The 23,286-nt window shown below is 34.7% G+C and overlaps 2 protein-coding genes across 4 annotated transcripts; both read right to left on the reverse strand.

Moving 5' to 3' along the window:
- Positions 1–187: 187 nt before the first annotated feature.
- Positions 188–5,251, reverse strand: LOC103841069 (L-ascorbate oxidase homolog). 2 transcript variants are annotated; one of them, XR_004451829.1, is made up of 7 exons: positions 4,111–5,251; positions 3,881–3,990; positions 3,439–3,806; positions 2,644–3,355; positions 2,466–2,544; positions 460–2,389; positions 188–376 (listed from the first exon to the last, which is right to left on the reverse strand). XR_004451829.1 is itself a non-coding variant. In XM_009117581.3 (6 exons), exons 1-6 carry the CDS (start codon positions 4,261–4,263, stop codon positions 2,186–2,188), a joined length of 1,626 nt encoding a protein of 541 aa, XP_009115829.1. In that variant the 5' UTR covers positions 4,264–5,251; the 3' UTR covers positions 188–2,185. The 2 variants fall into 2 exon arrangements, 1 of the variants encoding a protein (XP_009115829.1); XM_009117581.3 differs by having other exon boundaries at positions 188–2,389.
- Positions 5,252–14,881: 9,630 nt separating this feature from the next.
- On the reverse strand, positions 14,882–20,406 carry LOC103841070 (disease resistance protein TAO1). Of its 2 annotated transcripts, XM_009117582.3 has the most exons (4): positions 19,428–20,404; positions 18,079–19,216; positions 17,522–17,812; positions 14,882–17,356 (listed from the first exon to the last, which is right to left on the reverse strand). In XM_009117582.3, the coding sequence occupies exons 1-4, from the start codon at positions 20,036–20,038 to the stop codon at positions 15,800–15,802; spliced, it is 3,597 nt and encodes a 1,198-aa protein (XP_009115830.1). In that variant the 5' UTR covers positions 20,039–20,404; the 3' UTR covers positions 14,882–15,799. The 2 variants fall into 2 exon arrangements, with proteins under 2 accessions (XP_009115830.1, XP_018510189.1); XM_018654673.2 differs by lacking the exon at positions 14,882–17,356 and having other exon boundaries at positions 17,573–17,812; positions 18,063–19,216; positions 19,428–20,406.
- Positions 20,407–23,286: the final 2,880 nt, after the last annotated feature.

Consider the following 23,286-nt stretch of genomic DNA (forward strand, 5'->3'; position numbering starts at 1 on the left):
TTATGTGAAACTCTATTTCATAGTACATGAGTATCGTTCAACTTTTCTAATAAATTAATTTAGTAAATTTTATATACTACCTAAATTAGTGGACAAACCAATTAATTTAGTAAATTTTAATATGTAGAATGCCTGCCCGGCCCATCCATGATCAACCATCAATAAATAAATAAATAAAGATATGATCTGATCAGACCTCTAAAAACTGGCATCTGAATAATCTCAAAACTTAAAAACATGATGAGGTTTGATCAGTAGTAGTAGGATCATCCGATCAGCTAACTGAGTGAGAGCACATGAATCAAAAACCTACCTACTTCCTCCTATAACTAAACTTACAGCATAGAACCTCTCGTATCTCGAATGATTCCACTTCCTGCACGAAACCAAATAGAAACACGATTGAGGACTCATCTATCTAGCAAATAACAAGAAGAAGAGGGAGGAGGATTATGATACCAATTCCTTCAGCTGACAAACTTGGCAATTCATTTTTGAAACTCTCCGATCCAAAGCAGCGATTGAGTTTTATGATCGTCCAAACGTACAAGAAACTGCTTCTTTTTAGACTTCATCCCCTAGTCAAACTTTCTTTTTCAAAGCTCTGTTTTGGGTATGGTCATCTCTTCTATTGGGTTTTTTTAGGCCCACTGTGATGTAGCGGAAGCTACGATAACACAATGAATCCTATTTAGTCTGAGAATACCAAAGATCAAAATCTTCTTGATTCGTTGAGAACTTTCGAGTTCTAGGCGTAACAAGGAAATAAAGGATTTCAAACTTCTCTTTTATAAAATATCAATATCAATAATCTGAATACAACTCTAGGCATAAACGCCTATTTATATGAAAACCAAATAATCTTAAAAGTATTAAAAATCCTTAAAATAATTATAACTAATTAAGATAAACACAAGAATAAATAATAATCTACATAATTAAGATATTTGGATATATCCAAATATCTCTCTCCATTATTCTCTCCGGGTTAGAAAGATTCGTCCTCGAATCTTAATGGTGGTTAGCTTCATCTTTTTTTTTCTTCTTTTTCCATTGATAATATTTTCCAAATAAGAAAATATAACTTTGCTCTCCATGATACCACGTAACCCACCTGAGATTGAATGTTCGTAGATCCATAAGCTCCTCAATATAGTAATGCCTGAAAGTTCTTATTGGGCCATAATTTTTCAAAACCCCATTGCCACCATAACCTTTAGTACGTGAATTGTCCACAGTCCACTGCTAAGTTTTTCCCTTCCACGACAAGGAATCCAATCTTTTGGAGAGAAACCTCATCAGACTTGTTGATTTCCACGAGAATCTTGTGGAGAAAAACTGCATCTCTCCAATTGCCTAAGTCTTGCACCTCGAAGCCACTGCCCTCATCGTGAATCCAACCTCCATCATCATAAACGTCGAAAATAGGACCTCCAACAATTTTTTTGTAAATGATAATTTCACTTTTTGCAAACAAATTCTCCATGATTCCAGATCAAGTTTTGATTAAGAAACCAAAACACCAGCTCTGATACCATCTGAGGTAGCGGAAGCTACGATAACACAATGAATCCTATTTAGTCTGAGAATACCTAAAATCAAAGTCTTCTTGATTCGTTGAGAACTCTCGAGTTCTAGCCGTAACAAGGAAATAAAGGTTTCAAACCTCTATTTTATAAAATATCAATATCAATAATCTGAATACAACTCAAGGCATAAACGCCTATTTATATGAAAACCAAATAATCTTAAAACTATTAAAAATCCTTAAGATAATTATAACTAATTAAGATAAATACCAGAATAAATAATAATCTACATAATTAAGATATTTGGATAAACACCAGAACAAATATCTCTCTCCACCACACTATCTCTCAAAAATGTCAGTTTTTTCTTTTTTTTTTCGCTTTAGTTTTCTCCTTGGAAAAAAAAAACAAGTTGACTGGAGTTATTCAAAATATTTATTTATTTGTAAACCTCCAATCTGAAGAAGCAACCTACTTAAAAGATATCAAATCTCCCTCCCTCCCTCCCGGTGGTGTTTAACACATTACAAATGTAAAAAACCAGCCATACTCTCATGACCAGAAATAACAAAACCATTAATCCTCGAACAAACACATGATCAACTTAAATATAAAAAAAGAGCAGATGAAGTAAGAACTTGTATAAAATGATCTCTCTAAAGGTGTCTTCCAACAGCTTTGCCACAGCGAAGAAGATTATCTGGAGGATTGTACTCATTGGCAAGACTCTTCACTGGATCCCACACTTTTAGATAAAACTGTTGTCCTAGATATTGTCTGTCCCATCTAGCCGATCTCATATTCCACATCCCTTGGTTGTCCAAAGACAGCAATATTGTTGTCCAAGCGTTTGGGTACACCTGCCCATTTTTATATATGCACAATCAACAACATGGGAAACACCTCAAAGTTTTGGTTTAATTATGACAGCTCTACCTGAGTTGTGTGTCTTGTAAGAGCATCACCAAGATTGTAAAGTCTTCTCTTCGCAGGAGTCCATTGTCCAGAACCAAATCTACGTGTGTCATAACAAAAGAAAACAGTTGGAGAAACTCTGTCTTAACTTAAGAGTCAAAAAGCAACAAGAAGAAGAAGAGGAAACAGGAAGACTCACCCAACGACCCAAAAGTCATAACCGTCAAGGTGCCAAGACTGCACTGACTTCTCACTGTTCTGAAACACAATTTCAAGAAAATCATGGAGAGATGCTTGAACAACCGACGTCGCAACAGTCACACGCGAGTTAGAGGGGACGCTCTGAATAGCATTCGTGCTGAACACTCCTGCGATGTTGAAGTGGTCAGCGAGTTTCACAGGCGTCTCTGAGTTCACATAGGAGACTCCATTAACCGCATAGCGCTGCTTCCCGTTGATCAAAGGAGCTGAGTTCGAGAAAACAAACGACTTGGTCGGTTTGATTTTCCCGTAGTGGAATGATCCTTGAGGGTTTGGCCTAGCTGCATTAGCCGTTAAGTTCCACCTGAATGTTCTGGCTTGTCTCATGGACCAAATAAGCTCTCCAGGAGGAAGAGGAGGAGGAGCACCAGAAGCTGGGAATCGGGAGTTTGAATAGCGCAACAGACCAGTAACGTTAAGCTTCCTTCTCAGGAACCGGGTGCTTGCAACGATGTAATAATCTTTAGGAGGTTGGTTTAAGGTGACAAGAAGAGAGAGAGACTGGCCAACGTGAACGTCAAGAGACTCATAATCGTTTTGAATCACGTGAGAGCCTTCAACTTCGACTACTTTCATCTTATGTCCTTGGATTCTGAAATTGAAAGTGCTCGATAACCCAACATTGGAGATTCTCAACATGTAAGTCTTCCCTGAAAGATTTTAAGACACATGACGTAAAGGACAAGAAACAGTTTTTATTTTTTAAGACAGATGAGAGGTTTTATAAACTCACCTTGGTCGCCTGTGAATGAAGTTTGGGTTTGTCCGTTTATGAGCATACCGTCTGGAAATGGAAGGACCCCACCAGAGTCCAAACGCTGTTGGAGCGTTTTGTGGTTGGTTTTAAACCAATCACCGATGAGTAGAGTGAAGTCTGAGACTGGGAGAAGGTAAGGGATTGGGATCCTAGGCCTTGCATAGACGTTGATAGCTCCGAATCCACCGGCCGCTTTGTGAAAGGCTGTGGAAGGGAAGTAGTTGTAAGTTCCGATCTGATCTTTGGTTTGGAACTTGTAAGTGAAGTTTGAGTTTGGTGGGATTGGACAGTTTGTTCCCAATACACCATCTTGCCATGAGTTCTTCCTCTGCTTTATTCCATTCCTAATAAACATTGAAAAAGAAATATCAAAAACCCATTTAAGTATGATCCAATCAGAAATAGTATAAGAGGTTACCAGGTCAAGAGGAAAGGTTGGTCAAGTTTGTTGATGAGATTGAGGATGATGTTGTCATTAGTCACAACTTCAAGCTTTGGACCAGGAAACTGACCATTGATCAGAATCACCTAAAACAAACAAAAATATATCAATAAAGAGTTTTTTTAAAAAGGGTCAGAGCATCAAACAAAAAATGGATCTCAGAATGTCCATAAGTAGAAACTGTTGTTTTGTGTACTCATTTGTACCTGTTGAGGGACACCAAGAGGAGAGATAATGCCATAAGTCACTGTCCAAGTGTAAAACTTGTAAGGGCTTTCTCCTTTCACTGACACCAAACTGATCAACAAAGATCCAAGAAGGAGAATATGAAGCAAAGATGTTGCTTTCCCTCTTGCCATTTGAAGAATGATACTGACAGGAGACTGACGACAGCTCAAAGGCTCTTTCTCCTGAAATGGGATTGAGAAATGTAGAGGACTTTGGTCTATAAAAATGCAATTAGATAGCGAGAGTTGCGGGTGATATTATTAAATGAGATTTAAAAATTCTAACAAAAGGTAGTTCTAATAATCAATGACAGTGAAGATCTCGAGAGAGTTTTCGCTTTATTTTATTTGTTCGTTTGGTCAAAGTAATTAAACTCAACTATTCATCAATTAACTTCAACAATTTTTACACGATTTAACTTTTAGACACATGTTTTGTCTATTAAATTTTAAATGTTTATCGACATATTAGATATATTCTCTACTCAGGTAACTTTCACATTTAAATTGCTGTAAAATTATACTATACGTTGTTTGGTTTAAAATTAATTTACATTTTTGAGGAAAATAAAATCACAATAAAGTTGTCAATGTGAATAAAGGATAGTGGATAACGCGGTGCAAACGGAATTGAATGGCTTCACGCGTTTTAGTTATGATTATTGCTTCCAGCCAAAGGTTTGTTTCATTATTCGACTATTCCGGTAACGATTCCATAAAAAGGTAAATTAAATGAAATTAAAAATATAAAAGTGAGCCAGAAAGAAAATGAGTACTGAAGATAAACTTTGCGTAAATTTGATGTCCTAATTTATCGCCGCTGATTAGTGACTAAATTCGCTCTGTTTCAGTTTCCTTCGTGTTCATGTTCTAGTTTCTGCAATATGATAATGACATTTTTTTTTGTAACTCAATATGATAATGACATCTGTGAAAGAAAAGAGGACTACCTGTCTATTTAGTATTGTTGACAAAAAAAACTGTCTATCTATACTATTAAAAGGGAAGCATTATTAAAAAATCTACTTACGCAAAGTTGTTTGGACCTATTAGTTAGACTAACACCATATAATTCAGCCTATGTTTAAGCCAAAGTAATATTCCATACATCAACTCATAATTTCTTTGATGTACAAAAAGATATATTGTAACTAACAACGATATTTTACGTAAATATATTATTATTATTTTCTTAATACAGAAAATAACTTAAGGAGATAGTCATAAACGGATTAATATTAATGTACATATTTTTGGACCCTACATATAGATTATCGAACATATGATGCGTACCTTTGTATTAAAAACTTAACAATATTCATTGCACTTTTTAAGTGATATGTTATTCATGTATTTTTTGACTCTTTTTATGAAATATTATCACAAATTTAATATCTGAAATTGAAAACTATATCAATACTAAAAATAATTAGTTTTATAATAATGTAAATTGATAGTTGTAACTATGATATAAATATATGCGAGGAAAATTCATTTTTAAAATTGATAGCGTGTGTGTTAATGACAATGTTTTGAAAACCGAACGGGACACTGATTCAACATTGCACCTGGGTCAATGGCCGGACCAGTTTAATCAGTTTAACCGCTTAATTTTAATTTAATTTTAAATTAAGTAACTATATATGTAAGTATAACTATAAATTAATTTTGATATAATAGTAGACGACTTAACCGATTAAACACAAAACTAACCTCCTTTTTTTTTGAAAATTGGTTTTACCCTATTCACCCCACAAGTTCATATAATTTACGAAAATGCCATCAAATTTTTTTTTTCTTTTCGAATGACATTTTTACTTTCTCACCCTCATCATCTTCAAGTAATTACAAGATTGCCATTGTCATCAATACTACAACCACCATGAACAACCAATTTGAAGCTCTTAATGCTCCCAAAATCGATTTATCCTTCTTCTTTTTCCATTCTTGTGAATTAAACACAACATATCTCTCACTTTCTCTCCACAATGAGCTAAAAAAACCCAAGATTTTGATTCTAAAATTTTTATGGTTCATAGAGTCATAGAAGCTAACGATTATGGGTGGGCGACTTTCGTTTGTGATTCTGTGTGCTTGGAGAAGCCTTATGTATGCTAAGAAACTTATCTCACCAATTTAAGGTATGAAATCGAGTTTTTTTTCCAGATCTGTTCGTCAGACGACTTACTTGGGAAGTCGTCTGGCTGTAGACGACTTACCTGGAAGTCGTCTGGCTGTAGACGACTTACCTGGAAGTCGTCTGGTTAACGCAGAGGTTATTTTTGCAATTGACTTTGAAATCTGTAACCTGAGACGACTGAAAGTTAAGTCGTCTACTATTGTCTGGTTTCAAAAAAAATTCCAAAGAACCTAGACGACTTACATTTCAGTCGTCATAGGTTAGTTTTGCATTTGACTGGATAATTTCAGAAGTTTGACTTCCCCAAACGACTTACATTTCAGTCGTCTGGCAAAAATTAAAATAATAATATATTTTTTAAAGTAAACGACTTACATATAGGTAGTCATAGGTTAGTTTTGCAATTGAAAAAAAATCTTCAAGATTTAATTATACACAGACGACTTATAATTCAGTCGTCCACCAGACGACTTAATTGTAAGTCGTCCAGGATTTTTTTTCGAGATTCTGGTCAAACCTCGTAAATCCTGGACGACTTACATTTCAGTCGTCTCGTGGACGACTGAATTATAAGTCGTCTGTATATAATTAAATCTTGAATTTTTTTTTTCAATTGCAAAACTAACCTATGACGACTTAACTGTAAGTCGTCTACTTTTAAAAAAATATTATTATTTTAATTTTTACTTGACGACTGAAATGTAAGTCGTCCAAAAAGTCAAACTTCTGAAATAATCCAGTCAAATGCAAAACTAACCTCTGACGACTGAAATATAAGTCGTCTAGCTTTTTTGGAGTTTTTTTTTAACCAAACAATAGTAGACGACTTAACTTTCAGTCGTCCGAAATAACAGATTTCAAAGTCAATTGCAAAAATAACCTCTGCATTGACCAGACGACATATAGTTTAGTCGTCTAGACAAGTTATATTGAAGTCGTCTGCGTCTTCTCCACTAGTTTTTAAGTCTTCTACGTTAGTTTTTGAATAACTTGTATTTTTAAGAGTGATAAGTAACTTCAAGATATGTAAAACTCATATTTACAAAATATGTTCTCTCCCTTAGTTTTACTAAATTTGACTAAGTTTTTCAATGCAAACTTATAAAAAATATGATATGCTTTGACTAGTTACTATTGTTTGTTTCCATCTCTTAAGTATTATTGTTATAGACAATAATGATGACTATTGTTATGAGTTGGAAGAAGGGTTAAAATGCTTCTTAAAATGTTGTATCAATATGAAGCTACCAACATTCTTGTTTATTAAGATGAGAAAAAGGCCATTGGAGTTCATTATTGCATATGAGAGATCCAAAGATAAGAAAAAGGCTACTGAAGTCTATTATTTTATTGATTTGTAAATGTGTAAACACATTGTTAGCACATTTAATAGATCTTGGAAAACATTATTACTGATTTTACAAAAAATTCACAACTAAAAGAGTATACATGCAATTCACAAAACAGACCACAAACAAAACTATTATAGATCATTCATATACAAAGACAAGCTTGGATTCCACTTGAGTAGACAAGACCAGACGACTTTTAAGAAGTCCAGACGACTTCCAGGAAGTTCAGACGACTTTGCCAGAAGACTTTTAGGAAGTTCAGACGACTTCCAGACGACTTTACAGGAAGTCAAGACGACTTTTAGGAAGTCCAGACGACTTCCAGACGACTTCCAGATGACTTCCAGACGACTTCCAGACGACTAACAAGTAAGTCGTCCCAGAAGTCTTCCAGATCTGAAAAACCTGCATATTAAATTCAGATCTGAAAAACCTGCATATTCAAAAACGTTCAAATGGCTTAAAAACAGAAAAAATGAGTGGAAGATTAGATAAATCTACCTTTACAGAACACACAAAAATACATATCTAAAAATAATAGATCTACCTTTAAATTAGTGGAAGATGAGTACCATCTAATTAAAAACCTGCAAAAAAAAAATAGATTAGCAAGAAAGACATGAGACAAAATTGAAAAATTCATATAAAGTTTGGTGGTTTCAACTCAAAGAGATTAGAGTGGGTTTTGAGAGTTTTAGTTTGGGAAAAAAGTAAGAACTTTATACAACAAGAAGTTACCAAATGAAGAAAAATCAGACATAAGAACTTACCAAAACGCTCAGAAAAATCCAGACGACTTCCTAGAAGTCCAGACGACTTCCTGGAAGTCCAGACGACTTCCTGGAAGTCCAGACGACTTCCTGGAAGTCCAGACGACTTCCTGGAAGTCCAGACGACTTCCTGGAAGTCCAGACGACTTTGTCAGAAGACTTCCAAGAAGTTCAGACGACTTCCAGACGACTTCCAGACGACTAACATGTAAGTCGTCCCAGAAGTCTTCCATATCTCTAAAACCTGCACATCAAATCCAGATCTTAAAAACCTGCATATCCAAAAACGTTCAAATGACTTAAAAATAGAGAAAATGAGTGGAATATTAGATAAATATACATTTATAGAACACACAAAAATACATATCTAAAATTAATAGATCTACCTCTAAATTAGTGGAAGATGAGTACCATTTGATTAAAAACCTGCAAAAGAGATAGATTATTAAGAAATACATGAGACAAAACTGAAAAATTCATATAAAGTTTGGTGTTTTCAAGTCAAAGAGATTAGAGAGAGGTTGGAGAGTTTTAGAATGATGAACATTACATTTTTGTTGCAGCCATTTGAGAGGAGGAGAGAGAATGTGTAAATTTTTCTTTATATAAAGAGACAAAAAATCGAATTAGGTTAAATATTTTTGACTTAGACAACTTCCTGGACGATTTAAATTTCAGTCGTCTGGTGAAGAAATTAAAACAGACGACTTACATATAAGTCGTCCAGAAGAGTTTAATATTTTTAGCGGAAAATTAAATATTTTTAGCGGGAGACTAAAATAGAAGACTTTCCAGACGACTTACAAGTAAGTCGTCTGGTTTAAATTATTTAAGCGGAAAAATAATTTTTTTTAAAAATTTTAGGCGGGAATATTTGGACGACTTACATGTAAGTCGTCTGTTTTAATTTCTTCACCAGACGACTGAAATGTAAGTCGTCCGAGTAAAATGATCCGGTTAGTTTAAAACGTACATTGGTAAAATATAAGGTTCGGTACGATGTGGACGACTGAAATATACGTCGTCCGGGTAAATTATTCAACAGACGACTGAAATATAAGTCGTCCACACCCTAAACATAACCCCTAAACTTAATTATCTAATAAACACTTCATAAAACCAAATCAAACTTGAAAAGTGTTTACTATACACAGAAATAAACACATATAGGTGAAAAATAATTTTTGAAAAAAACATTTTAGTTTTCCAAAATCTAACCCTAACAATACATACAATACTACAACATATGTTTGCCAAACTCCTAAACCAAAGTATTTCATGATTCACTACTTTCACTCATCTATCTTCAAAACAAATCAATTTTATCATTTCTTAATTTATATCAGTTAAAACTGTTTATAATTACTTGATTTTTATTTTTTACGCATCAAAATATTTTTTTACAAGATTTATAAATTATTTTTAAAATAAACTGGTACCAGACGACTTACACTTCAGTCGTCCAGACGACTTCCAACATCTCAGACGACTCAGACGATTTACAAGGGCTATATTCGTAAAAATGGCTTCTGTTTTTTTGTTTGGTCACAAGGGGCTGAGCTGTAATTTCACTAGGCTTTTAGGTTAGTTTTGCATTTGATTCAAGTTTGGGTATAGGTTTGGAATTAAAATCAAGTTGTAGGTTAGTTTTAGCAAAAATCCCTTTTTTTTTTGAAAAAGGCCTATTTTGTGGAAATCGCTACTTTTCTTTATCATTAATTTATAGAAATATAAAATGTTATTTACCGGCCCAAGAAATGAAATATAGAAAAGTAAAACAGATTTTTAACAGAATGTATATATGTTCATTATAAATTTATGAATTGAAGGATCAGAGGTCCATGCATGGACTCCAGTTCTATGCATGCAACCGTGAGACCAGAGCTGTGTGTGGGATAAAAGTGTTGTATTAATGAAAAAGGTTTTAGTAATTAAATTCCTCAACTAAGATGAATCGTAAAAAAATAAATTCTCAACTAAAAATCTTACGAAATAAATCTTCAATTTTAGTTCTATTAATGTATGTTACTCCATCTAAAAAATCATGACGGAAGGTGACATATGTTAAACAGTTTATAAGTTGAAGGTTTATAATGTTGAAAACTTAGAATCAGGGAGAATGCGAAGGTGGCTGATGCCATCTCAGGAACTTCATGGACATTACCGCACCTAAGATCACAGCAGGAAGTGGACCTTCATGCTTATTTAACTACTATTACTTTTCCCTTATCTCATGAGAAAGATGATTTATTTGAATGGGTTGCTGGTGATTCTCCTTTGTGTGTTTTCAAGTCGTCCACTACGTGGGAAGTGCTAAGGCCAAGACAAGAGAAAAAGGACTGGGTGGACATAGTGTGGTTCAAAGGGGCTCTCCCCAAACACAGCTTCACGATGTGGGTGACAAACTACGACAGACTACCAACAAGAGCAAGGCTCGCCGGCTGGGGAATGCCCGTATCTGCGGCATGCGCCTTCTGCTCCAGATCAGATGAAACCAGAGACCACCTTATGGTAGCCTGCGAATATACCACTCAAGTCTGGAAGGAGGTACTACTCAGGTGCCAATCGCCTACAACATTGCTCACCAACTGGTCTGAGCTGTTGTCTTGGATCAGATCATCACCGTCCAAGAGGCTCACTTTGCTACGGAATTTGGCCACTCAAACCACTATCTTCCATCTTTGGAAACAAAGAAACAACCTAATGCATAACAAGACATCGATACCACCAGAATCAGTCTTCTATGGCATTGATAAAGACATGAGAAACATAATATCAGCTAGAATAGTTAGTAAACATTTTCATTCGCTTATGGCGATGTGGCTGAGATAAGGTTCTTCCTTGTAGTTTGTATCCTCTATGATCCATCTTGTTTTTTTCACTCTTTTTGCCATGATGGATCAAAATTAAGTTATTCTTTGTAAAATCTTCTCTTCATTATATGATATTTACATTTTAGCAAAAAATAAAAAGAGAGAGGCAGTTTCGAAGTAATTACGCGGCAAGTGGGAGGAAGAAGGAATGGGACCGGTGGACAAGGACAAAAGGAGATTGCTTAGCCATTGAGCGGAAGCTTTTGATCTTTAAAATCTGTCAGAATTTATCGACAATATTATAGATATTAACTTTTTCCCTGTGTTTTCGCTAAAAAAAAAAAGAATGAGCGATTGGCTTGGGGGAGCTTTGGTCTCTGAGGTTCTGAAAGGTTTGATCGAAGAGGCTAAGACGATGATCCCCTTGATGGAGCTTAAGAAGAAGCTCCTTGATGATTCCCTTGCTTTTCTTGTGGTTTGCGCTCCTCCCGGGTGCGGGAAGACCACCCTCGTTACCAAGCTTTTCCACGACCAAGACATCAGAGGTATATATGGAATGATATGAATTATTATTTATGGAATTTAATGGAATAGATATCAGAGGTATATATGAATTATTAACATTCCACTTATTCTAAAACCTTTTTGTGAATAGCAAGAAACAAAGACAAGATAAAGATGAAAACTTGTTCTTTATTAACTCTTTCAACTTGACGGCAAAGACTAGCCCTTTACATGTTTATATACAAGACTCAGATTAGGTTAAGCTCTACCCATTACAGCACAGCTGTCCAAACATTCAAATCTGTTCTTTGTCGTGACACAGTGAGCTGGCATGTTCGTACCATGCTCACGTAAGAACTGCTTGCTCTCTTGTTTCTCAGAAGCCGACAGAGACAGAACGGTCTTCTTCATTTTCTCCATTTGGACTTTATACGAAGGCCTAATATCAGTATGGCCTTTACTCCCCCTCAAACTTGGCGTAGAGAGCACGGAAACACCAAGTTTGTTTCGCCATTTGAAAAACGGTTCCTGCGACAAGGATTTGGTAAAGACATCAGCGATTTGCATCGTCGCAGGAATGTGTTTCACCTCCAAAGCCTTCATTGTTACCCTTTCTCTGACATAATGGTAGTCGACGTCAAAGTGTTTCGTCCGTTTATGAAACATTGGGTTGGCGGTAAGACAAACAGCAGACAGATTATCACACAATAACAGAGGAGTAACTCGCTGTTGTAGTCCCATTATCTTCAGGAGATTTTGTAACCACACTATCTCTGACGTTGCAGCTGACAACGTCCGATACTCTGCCTCAGTGGAAGACTTTGAGACAGTGTCATGGCGTTTAGCTGACCATGAAATAACATTAGTTCCCAACATAGTGCAGAACCCACCAGTTGATCGGCGAGTATCTTTACAGCCAGCCCAGTCGGAGTCACTATAACAAACCATAGTAGAGTCACAGTGGCCTTTAATACTGATTCCCATATCAAATGTTCTCTTCACATATCGCAAGATGCGCTTCAGTAGACTGAAATCTGAGACACTTGGTTGATGCATCTTCTGACATATGTAATTGACTGAGAATTGGAGATCAGGTCTTGTCAGAGTAAGATACTGCAGTTTTCCCGCAAGACTTCTGAAGTATGATGGCTCAGGAAATAGTTCATCATGACCAGGAAGATTATCGAGCTTCATAGGAAGCGGAGTAGGCATAGGTGAACAGTCTCTCATGCCAGCAGTTACCAGAAGATCTTGACAATGTAAACCCGTCGTCCATGAAAATGATGATTAAGGATTCGAACTTGTGACACTTTGAACATCAAGTTTATTCAATATATATAAGAAGTATTATACATTTGTATTAGGGATATATATCCCACGTCGGGAATCCTAAGGGACCTTAAATAATATATAAAGGATTATGGTCAATCCACTAATTACCAATCGGTTTTAAATTGAAAGCTCATAATAAACCCAAATCTAACATGGTATCATAGCCCAGATCCTAAATACCCTAAACTCCTAATTAAAATTTAAATTAAAGTTAACCCTTCCGACCGAGTATAAAAGTCGGGATTAACCCTTCCAACCAGGTATAAATGTTGTATTAAACTCGCTCGACCGAGTATAAATGTCCTAAAGTTCCGAGATTTCTGGTCGATAAGAGTCATCATCTCGAGGAAGGGTATTAGGGATATATATCTCACATCGGAAATTCTAAAGGACATTAAGTAATATATAAAGGGTTATGGTCAATCCACTAATTACCAATTGGTTTTAAGTTGGAAGCCCATAATAAAACCCAAATCTAACAATTTGCTATTATTTTAAAGTCACACTAGATTTTTCACCCGCACGGATAATTAATAAATATATAACGGATACCAACGCAAAACTTTAAAAGATATTTACATTTTAGTGTTATATATTGTGTAAATCTATAGTGTTATTGGTTATGTTTCTTATTCGATATTATTAATGTATAATGATTTATTTTATATATTTTACTTTATTATTAATTTTTATTATATATTAATATATTTTCGAGTTCGGTAAAATAAATTCATAGTATGAAATAAAAAAATTGAGAATCTCCTTCATTTTTTCTAATTTTTACAGACTGAATACAATACATTTTTAAATTTTATTTAGTTATACCATAAAACTGATATTTTCTTAGCATAATTTATATTTCTATGTTATTTATTTTAGTATATTGTAGGATTTTATAAGTAAATACATTATAATAATACTATATTATTAGTTATGAAATCAATCTCTGCATTAATTTAAAAATATTTTAAAATTTTATTAAAATTTTGTTAAGTTTTTTCAACATATTTTCTTATAAGTAAAAATAAAATTTAAATTTACAGTTTATTAATATCTATATAATTTATAAGATTTTTTTAAAATATTATATATTAAATAGATTAAATTAAATAGTCAAATAGATGTAATTGATGAAATAGATCTAGTATGAATTTTTATGGTATTTCTTTTAATAAAGAAGATATAGAATATAATTATAAAATTTGAAAATAGCATACACTTTTATTTTATTTTATTTTATAATAAAATTTTATTTAAATTATTGTATAATAGTATATATTGTTAATTACGAAATTAATCAATGATATTAATTTAAATAAAATGTTTTAAATTTTTAGAAAGATTTTGTTAGATTTTTTCTCAATATTTTGTTTTGATTAAAAATAAAATTTAAATTTACAGTCAAAATTGATTTATTATTAAAATCTTTATATATTGAATAGATTAATATTAAATAAATATAATTAATATTGACTAGTATAATTTTTTTATGATAGATAAAAATAGTATTTTTCTTTTAATGGAGAAGATATTGTAAAATCATCGTCCTGATAATGGTAGGATATTTTACTATTTAACATTTTGTTTTACTTACAATTGAAAGAGAAATATGATTTAAATATTTGATCATTTAACCAAAAATTGAAGAACCAAAAACAAATGCCAAGAGGAAGTGGAAAAGGTTGTGCATCAAGAGTCTTTTCTTTGAAGTTCTCTATTTCCAACGTGCCATATCAATGTTTTTGGATCGATGATCATGAACCAATTAGTGGATTGTCGTTAGATATAATACTTCTTTCGGTGACTAAGAAAGCTAAAGCCGTAACTAATCATGTTTCCATGCTTAGCTTTACGCAATGGCTCTAAGCTCTTATGGTTTAGTCATTTTTTAAGGACAAGTTTGCTATTTGGTACATACGCCCAACGACAAGGATAAACATCAGAAAATATTGAAATTCAGCACAGTAAGTTCATCTTCTCCTTAATATTTTGAGCTCTTAAGATATTCACTGTATCTACTAACTTGTATATAGTGATTTCCATCTCTTTTAGGATGCTGCTTGTGGGAGTTCAAACCCACAATCAGAAATTTGATTAATGTAGAGTAACGTTTAGGGAAACGGTGGGAAAACGTCTCTGTTAGTAGATCTTAAAGATAGTTTGCACGAACTGAACTGAAATATATTGAATAAAGTGAATCCGTAAATACACAAGGAACAAAGCTCAAGAACAAAATGAAGAAAGAGTAATCCAAATCTCGACTCGGGGTGTGTGCTTCAGGTTTGATTCTCTTTTAGTGATCTTGGCTCTGCCTTATATGCTGATCAGCTCACTCCAACTACTACGTGTATCTTTGACGTACGTGCAATGGCAACTCCGGAAATCTCGATTTGTTTGGTAGCCGCATGACCACGAGGTGACCGGATAATTTATCCTTATCCGTAAACTCAGAGCTTACTACCTGGGGCTGCGAGGTAGCCCTTTGGACTGGAATGGCTTGGCTTTGCTGGATTTAGTCTGTTATGCGTTGGGCTTTTGCTGAACCGGATTTATGTGATAAATCCTGCTCCAACAGTGCTATTATTTGTTTACATACTCAAGAAGTACCCTAAAAGCTTTTTTGTAGAACGTAGAAGAAGGAATCACAAAAGACGTAAGTCCTCCTTATATACATCTTCACGAACAAAACTCATGTTATTTCGCCTGCTCTTCTTCGTCCCTGCTCAATGTTTGACTCGAATTCTCGGTATTTGAATATTAATAATCGTCATCGTCACTAGAGAAGCTCTGACGATGTTCATCATCAGCCTCTTCCAGGAGTTGTAGTATCCCACATTCTTTTATCTTCAAGGTGTTAGTGGGGAAAATGTTAGTGCGGAAGACCCTGAACTCAAACACAAGCTCGGTGGAAGTCACCCTGTCTGGTGCTTCAACATTGAAAACATACAGATGCTCCGATAAAACTGGACGTAGTATTGCGCTACATGAAGTGTAAGTCTGTTCCGATGTAACGCTACATGCCGCCCACGGTTTTTTCATGTCGCCCTGATAATCCAACAAGATGCAAGCCCTAAATTTTTTCGACCTAGGAAGAGACCTCCCATCCAACTCTACTGTTACGAAATTCCCAAAAGCTCGGTAAGTAAAGCAGGCAGGCACTTCTCCACCGGGTAAAACTGCAACTAGGCGACATGGAGTCTGGCTGATGAGATGTATGGCTTCTTGATTAAGTTTGAAGCAGTTAATGAATCTGAAAGTAGTAGAGTTCAGGTTGTGAAGGGAGCTATCTAGTCTCTCCAGGGACTCACAGTTTGATGCATCAAGGTCTAGTAGGGAACCTGGAAGCTGTGGGAGAGATACCAGGTTCTTGCATCCGTAGAGTACAAGTCGGCCTAGATGAGAGAGTTCCTTGACCCATGAACCAATATCTAGTATTTCTGTATCTGTTATATGCAGCTCTGTGATGGTGTCCAATGCATGAGGGGATTTCTTGAGGTTTTGGCTGTATGACATTCTCAGGTGTTCAAGATGAGGCCACGACTTGATCGACGAAGGAACTTCTTCTATTGACGTTCCAATGAGATGGAGATGTTTAATGTTTGTGGAAATCTCAGGAAATTTTTTTAAAGATGAGCAGCCAGTGAGATCAAGCTCTCTCAGTGACACCATGTTGATGTTGATGGGAAGAACCTTAAGCTTTGAGCACCCTACCATGGTCAACTTGGGCAATTTATGAAGCTTTCCCACAGAGGAAGGGAGCTCCACAAGACTTGAACAACCACTAAGATCTAAGTATCTGAGATTAGTTGCATTCCCAATAAAAATAGGAAGCTCAACCAAACTTGAGCAATATTTGAGATCCAAAACTTGGAGATTAATTGCATTCTCAATAGAAGAAGGAAGATTCACCAGACTTGAACAATAATCGAGATAGAGATTTTGGAGATTAGGTGCATTGCCAATAGAAGATGGGAGGTCCTTCAGACTTGAGCATCCACCGAGATTTAATGACTTGAGATTAATCGCATTCCCAATAGAAAGGGGAAGTTCAACCAAACTTGAGCAATCTTTGAGATCGAAAGTTTGGAGATTAATTGCATTCCAAATAGAAGAAGGGAGGTTCACCAGCCTTGTACAATCACTGAGATCAAGATTTAGGAGATTAGTTGCATTGCCAATAGAAGATGGGAGGTTCTCCAGACTTGAGCATCCACGGAGGCATAAGTACGTGAGATTAGTGGCAGTTGAGAGATCAGGAATCTTCTTCAGGTTTTTGGAAGATCTCAAATCCATCCACTTCAAATTTCTAAGCGGCTGCACATACATAAAAATAAAGCCAACATACTATTATAAATTCATACAGTCAGTGAACGTAGCGGTTTGATCATTCTTTGCAAGCTAAAACATTTTATACATAAACAAACTATAGACTCGAGTAAACCTGAAATACATGGAGGGAAAAAAGAAAATTTTGCTTACTTGAATTCCATCCCACAACTTCTTAAGCTTGCTCCCCTGCATGCATAGTTTGACGAGGAACTGCGGACTAAAATTAGAAGGCAAACATGTCATTGGAAAATCATTCCATTCTAGTAGTCTAATTTTTCGAGATATGGAGTTTAGACTTTGCGGAAAGTACAGTCCATTGTAACCACTACCGATTCTTAAGAATTGGAGATTAGTCATTCTCTCAAAAGCGCTTTCACTTGTATGTAATCTTTCCTCTGCCTTAGATAACTTGAGATTTATTCCTATAACACTGCTAGTACCCTGAAAAAGGACAATGGAATCAGGGCCGTCCCTGAGATGCTGGGGGCCTAAAACAATTTAGTAAGGGTTTTATAAAAAAAATTTTTTTTACAAATTTAGGGGCCCCTTCTTATGTAAATTTTTTAAAAAAATTTGGGGGCCCTAAGCCGGTGTTTCAGTCCGCTGTGCCCAGGACCGCCCCTGAATGGAATTAAAGATGGTACTTGTATATCAAATGACTCAAATTGTAGGCAATTATGCAATGAATTACCAATATCAAAACTTACGGCTGTATCATCACTGAGTACTTCGCAGATATCTCTTGCATCAACCAGAAACTGACGTTGTCCAGGCTCACGGGTCAAGTGTTCACTAGTAGACACGTTTCGCACAATTTCTCTACCTAGTTGTGCTAGTAAATCATGCATTACAACATATTCTGAGTTGGTGGATATGAGAGATTTCTCAGTTAAGACATGAATCCCTTGCCTAACGTTCAAGAACGCCCTGGCAAGAATATGTTCCACAATCTCAATTTTTTCATGGTTGAAAAAACAAGCTATATGAAGAAATAAATTTTTATCTTCTCTACGCAAGGCATCATAGCTGAACTTTAAAGCACTCTCAATATCCCCGTGCAGGTTGTTCCTTAAACTCGGTAGTTTATTTTTCCACTCTTCTTTGGACAGTCCTCGCAAGCAAGAACCCATTACCTTAAGTCCTAAAGGGAGGTCACCAGCAAGTTTGGTCACTTCCCGAGAAAGGTCCTCAAAACCAGCTTTAGGAGACTTTTGACGAAAAGCATACGTACAAAATATTTGAAGAGCCTCATCTGTTGACGGAGAACCCACCTCATAAAGGTCGTTGATCCCATGTGCCTTCAAAAGGTGTCGATCTTGGGTTGTAAAGATAATCCTACTTCCATTACCGAACCACCCAGTTTCTTCTGCCATGGCATCTAGTTGTACTGACCGATTAACGTCATCAAGAACAACTAGAACTTTCTTGTCTTTCAACGTGTCTTGTGCAACTCCTAAATGTGGGATTTCTATATCCTTCTTGATTATTTTAGAAAGGAAACTTTGCTGCAGATGCAACTTCGCATTGTAGTCATCTGAAGAAACTGGTATTGTTGTATACATTGCTTTGACGTTCTCCACAAATACGGTATGTTGGAAGTTGTCATTATTGGAAGATAGTTGGTGAAACAAAAATCTGGCAATGGTGGTCTTGCCAATACCAGGCGGCCCCCAAATCCCTATCATCCTCACTTCTTCTTTCAAATCTGGGCGTAACAAGGGTTCTATCTTCTCCATATGAGCTCCCATCCCAACTAAGCCGTCGAAATCTCTTGATGGCGTGGAATTAATCAATGTGTCCAAAATTTCGGTGGTAATATCTTCGATCATTTTCGCGTCATCATTCCTAACAAAGTAGGAGATCAGTACAGCCGTTAAATATATAGTCTCTCCCAGAAATCAACATATTTAAAATATCTCTATTTCCTGGCTACAAATTTCTTCACTAAGATATATGTATATATATATATATATATATATATATATATATATATATATATATATATATATTTTATGTGGTGTTTAGAAAGAAGTAGAAATTAAAAGGGAAGACTAACCAGTTGATTGAATGGTAACCGGTTATTGTGGCCACTTTTGAGAGAGCTTGACTCCATTTCTCAATTACCTCATTTGTTTTACCCTCGCAAGTTTTTTTGAAGACTTTTCCGAAATCTCCCCTCTGCTTCTTGACGTCACTTGGATTCACTTCATATAAGATGGGTATCACCATTTGATCTAACTCTTCCTGGCACTTCATAATCTCCGCCAATTCGTCAAGACACCATGACGAAGAAGCATAGTTTTTAGAGAGCAAGACAACCGCGATCCTTGATCCTTGGATAGCCTTTTTCAACTCAGGGCCAATAATTTTTCCTCTCTTCATCTTATCATCAATGAATGGGTAGATTGCTTTGCTTTTGAACTCCTTCAGAATGTGAGTGAGCAAGGATGTGCGGACATCTTCCCCGTGGAAGCTCGGAAAGACATTGTGTACCCAATTACGGGACACACAACATGGTGGAGGCACAGGTGATACAGAGGAGGAATTCACAGTTTCGTTATTTTCACGGAACCTGGATTTTCTGTAACGCATGAAAAACAGTGTACCCAAAAGTGTGAAGAAGCATGTTGCAGCAACACACACCGTGAAGAGAAAAGAAGAATTCATTAGACTAAAATCGAGAGAAAGATGAAAAGTCTCGCAAATGCTTCTCAGAAAATGAAGAGTTTTGGAAAGAGCTTGTTTGGTTAATTTGTCTGAAAAAAGTCAAATTGACACTTTTTGCAAAATGGAAGAAGTATTATAGTGAATATGTTAAGATACCTGGATTTTTTTTTGTTCAATATGTTGATTAGTTAGGGTCTGACTAGTTTCTCCGCTACCACCCGCAAACCCAGCTTTTGCGGTTGACAGCGTTTCGAAACAATCATACAAACCGTTACAAATCGTTTCAAACCGCTCCGAACCTTGTAAAATCAAAAGCTGGTTCTAGCTAGCGTTTGCGGTTGCGGGCGGTTGCGGAAGGATAATTGTTATTTCTTTTTTTTCAAAAACCATATAAATACAAAAATAAAAATATTCAATAAAAAAATTAAATTGGAATTATAAAAATACTAAAATATATCTATTATATTTTAATTAATATTATAAAATTTTAAAATAAAAATATTTCTATAATATTAAAATTTTAAAACTATAACTTTCTAAATATAATTTTCATATTTATTATAATATAATGATTTTTGATATAAAATGTAAATATTGTTAATTTATTATTTAACCACAGCTGTATTTGGTAGTTAACCAGTCATAAGTATCCCGTAAACACACCAATTTCTAACCGCAAAACCAGTCGTATAAATCTTTTAAAACCGCTAGAAACCGCAACCACCTGCATCCGCAAATTCCTGCAACCGCAACCGCTGCGTTTGAACCAGTCAAGCCCTTAGTCACCCAAAAAGTAAACGAAATTTGGTCATTCAGATTGAAGTCAAACAAAAAGTTAGCTGTTAAATTGAAATAGTTAAAAATAATTATAGTTAAAAATGAGAAGGAAGTTTGAATCTCATAACAATATGACAAGTGCAGGAAAACGAAGGAAAAAAGAAGAAGAGATGACTCGATCAAATACTAAAATAACTCTTCCCCTCTCAGGAAGCTAAGAGCATCATTAATCCTAGCAACTTATTAGGGATGCTTAAATTTTTCTTTTCTAAAAAAATTTATTTTTCTGACTAAAAAAAATTAAAAAAGAATCAATTGCGAGCCGCCACGTGTCGGTGAGACCCGCAAACCGAACAAAACAGCGATGCTTAAACATGCATCAGAAGCGCTGCTGCTTCTTCTTCTTCTCTTTCTTTTTTCTTTTAGTTAAAAAATTGCTAACCACCCCTTAAGCAACCAGGATTAATGGTGGTCTAACAAAACTTACGAATAAATCATTTGATCCTTTTATTTGCAATAAAAATAATAATTTTATACTTCGATTTCTAACAGAGTTCTCTTTCAACAAGTTACGCAGTGGCTGACTTATCATACCAGTAGAACGTCTCTTTCGACGGGTATAGCTCAGCAATTGGTTGTAGCACGCAGAGCATGTAAGTAAGAGTTAAAGACCAAATATTAGGACTACGTCCATCAAATGGTACGACAAATAATAAGGATTCAGAAATTGTTTAGAGGTGACGAAAATGATCTTCATGGAGTTTAATACATTGAACCTCTCTCTTCCCAAAGTCATTCCGTGCTTGATACAGAGGGCCTACTCTAGGATTCAGAGATTCTTAAAGAGATGACGAATAATATCTTCATGGAATTTAATAGGCTGAACCTCTTTCCAAAGTCGGTCACTCCATACTTTTTGATAAATAATCAATTCATGCATGACGTTCAGTGCCGGCTTTAGGGACTAGTGATGCTACCACTCCAGTTTCGATTCGATGTATTTCCATCTATAATAGTTACGGCTGGGATTGGTACATACGAAAGAACCTATGAAATAATGATGTTTGTAAATTATCCCGTTAGCTTAGGTTTATATTTCGATTTTTCTCTTCTTAAAAAAAAGAGAAATAAGATGAATGAAGTACAAAATGGAATACATTATTGGTTCATTTAGTAAGAATTTAGGAGTTAATTTAATATGTTTTGAGTATCGCCTTATGAAATAGGGACATTTGGATCAAAATCTTGTAATCATTTAAATATTTGAAATAAATTTATTATATTTATTGTTTCATCAAAATATTTCATTCATTCCTCATCAAATCTGCTGTAAAATGTCTCTTTTTTAAAGTTTTTTTCCTTCTGATAGAATGATCATTTTGTTTTATTTTTAAAATAATGGTAATTTAATTTATGGAATTAATAAAATAATTCATTGGCATCTTTTCATTCTATACTGTTAATCTAGCCTAAGCCTACATTTGAATGTGTAATGACTCTTTTAAACATGTGAAATAAGTTTTTTTTTTTTTGCATTGATTTATTATGATATTACAATTGTAAAAAAAATTACATACACGATTCGACAACCGACAATACTACATGTCTTTATGAGGATCTATGCCTAACTGCATCACCTGAATCGTCCTGCAAAGACCTACGTCTGACCGAATTTACTTGCACCATGTTGAAGATACCTTGTAATCTTTTTTCCGTAGTTTGTATAATTGCTTAATAAATCACTTTCTTCGGAAATTGAGACATGGACCTATAATATGCAATCTGTAAGAAATTGCATAGTCTTAGATTCGAACCCCAAACTTGAGTATATAAACCTTCAAACTTTAACTACTAGTCTACAGTGCTTCCACAACACATGTGAAATAAGTCATTCCATCAATTCTACAAACATATTTATCATTTATCTTAAATCAAATGGATCATTCCACCGATTTAATAGACTATTTATTTATTTCTTCATTTTTATCCAATCTCTATAATATTATTTGAGAAGTCATTTTCCTAAGTGTCGCGCTCACGTTAACTCTCACGGTGGTTGATTACTACGATACCCCTAATAAAATAAAAAAGTACATTTAAATATTATTTTTTACTTCTTAAAATATTCCAAATAACAATATAAATAAAAAGGAAGCATTTATAAAGTTTTAAAAATAATTTAAAAACGAAAAATATATGTATATATAATATGATTTCATAAAAAAAAATAAAGTTCACAAAATAGTAATATTCCATTTAAAAGATATCTTTAAGTAACAAAAAATAAACTTTTGAAGTAATAAAATACTTTTTTTATCTACATCTTCTTAGATGAAAAATTATATTTGTATATAATGTGATTTCATAAAAACAAAAGTTCACACAAATGATCTTGATATTAGAAAAAGAAATATTTTTCTTTTAAAACATAATTTTACACAATACAAATATATATTTTCAAAGTAATTGAT

The sequence above is a fragment of the Brassica rapa genome, chromosome A09 (assembly GCF_000309985.2).
Source record: "Brassica rapa cultivar Chiifu-401-42 chromosome A09, CAAS_Brap_v3.01, whole genome shotgun sequence".
Lineage (NCBI taxonomy): Eukaryota > Viridiplantae > Streptophyta > Magnoliopsida > Brassicales > Brassicaceae > Brassica > Brassica rapa.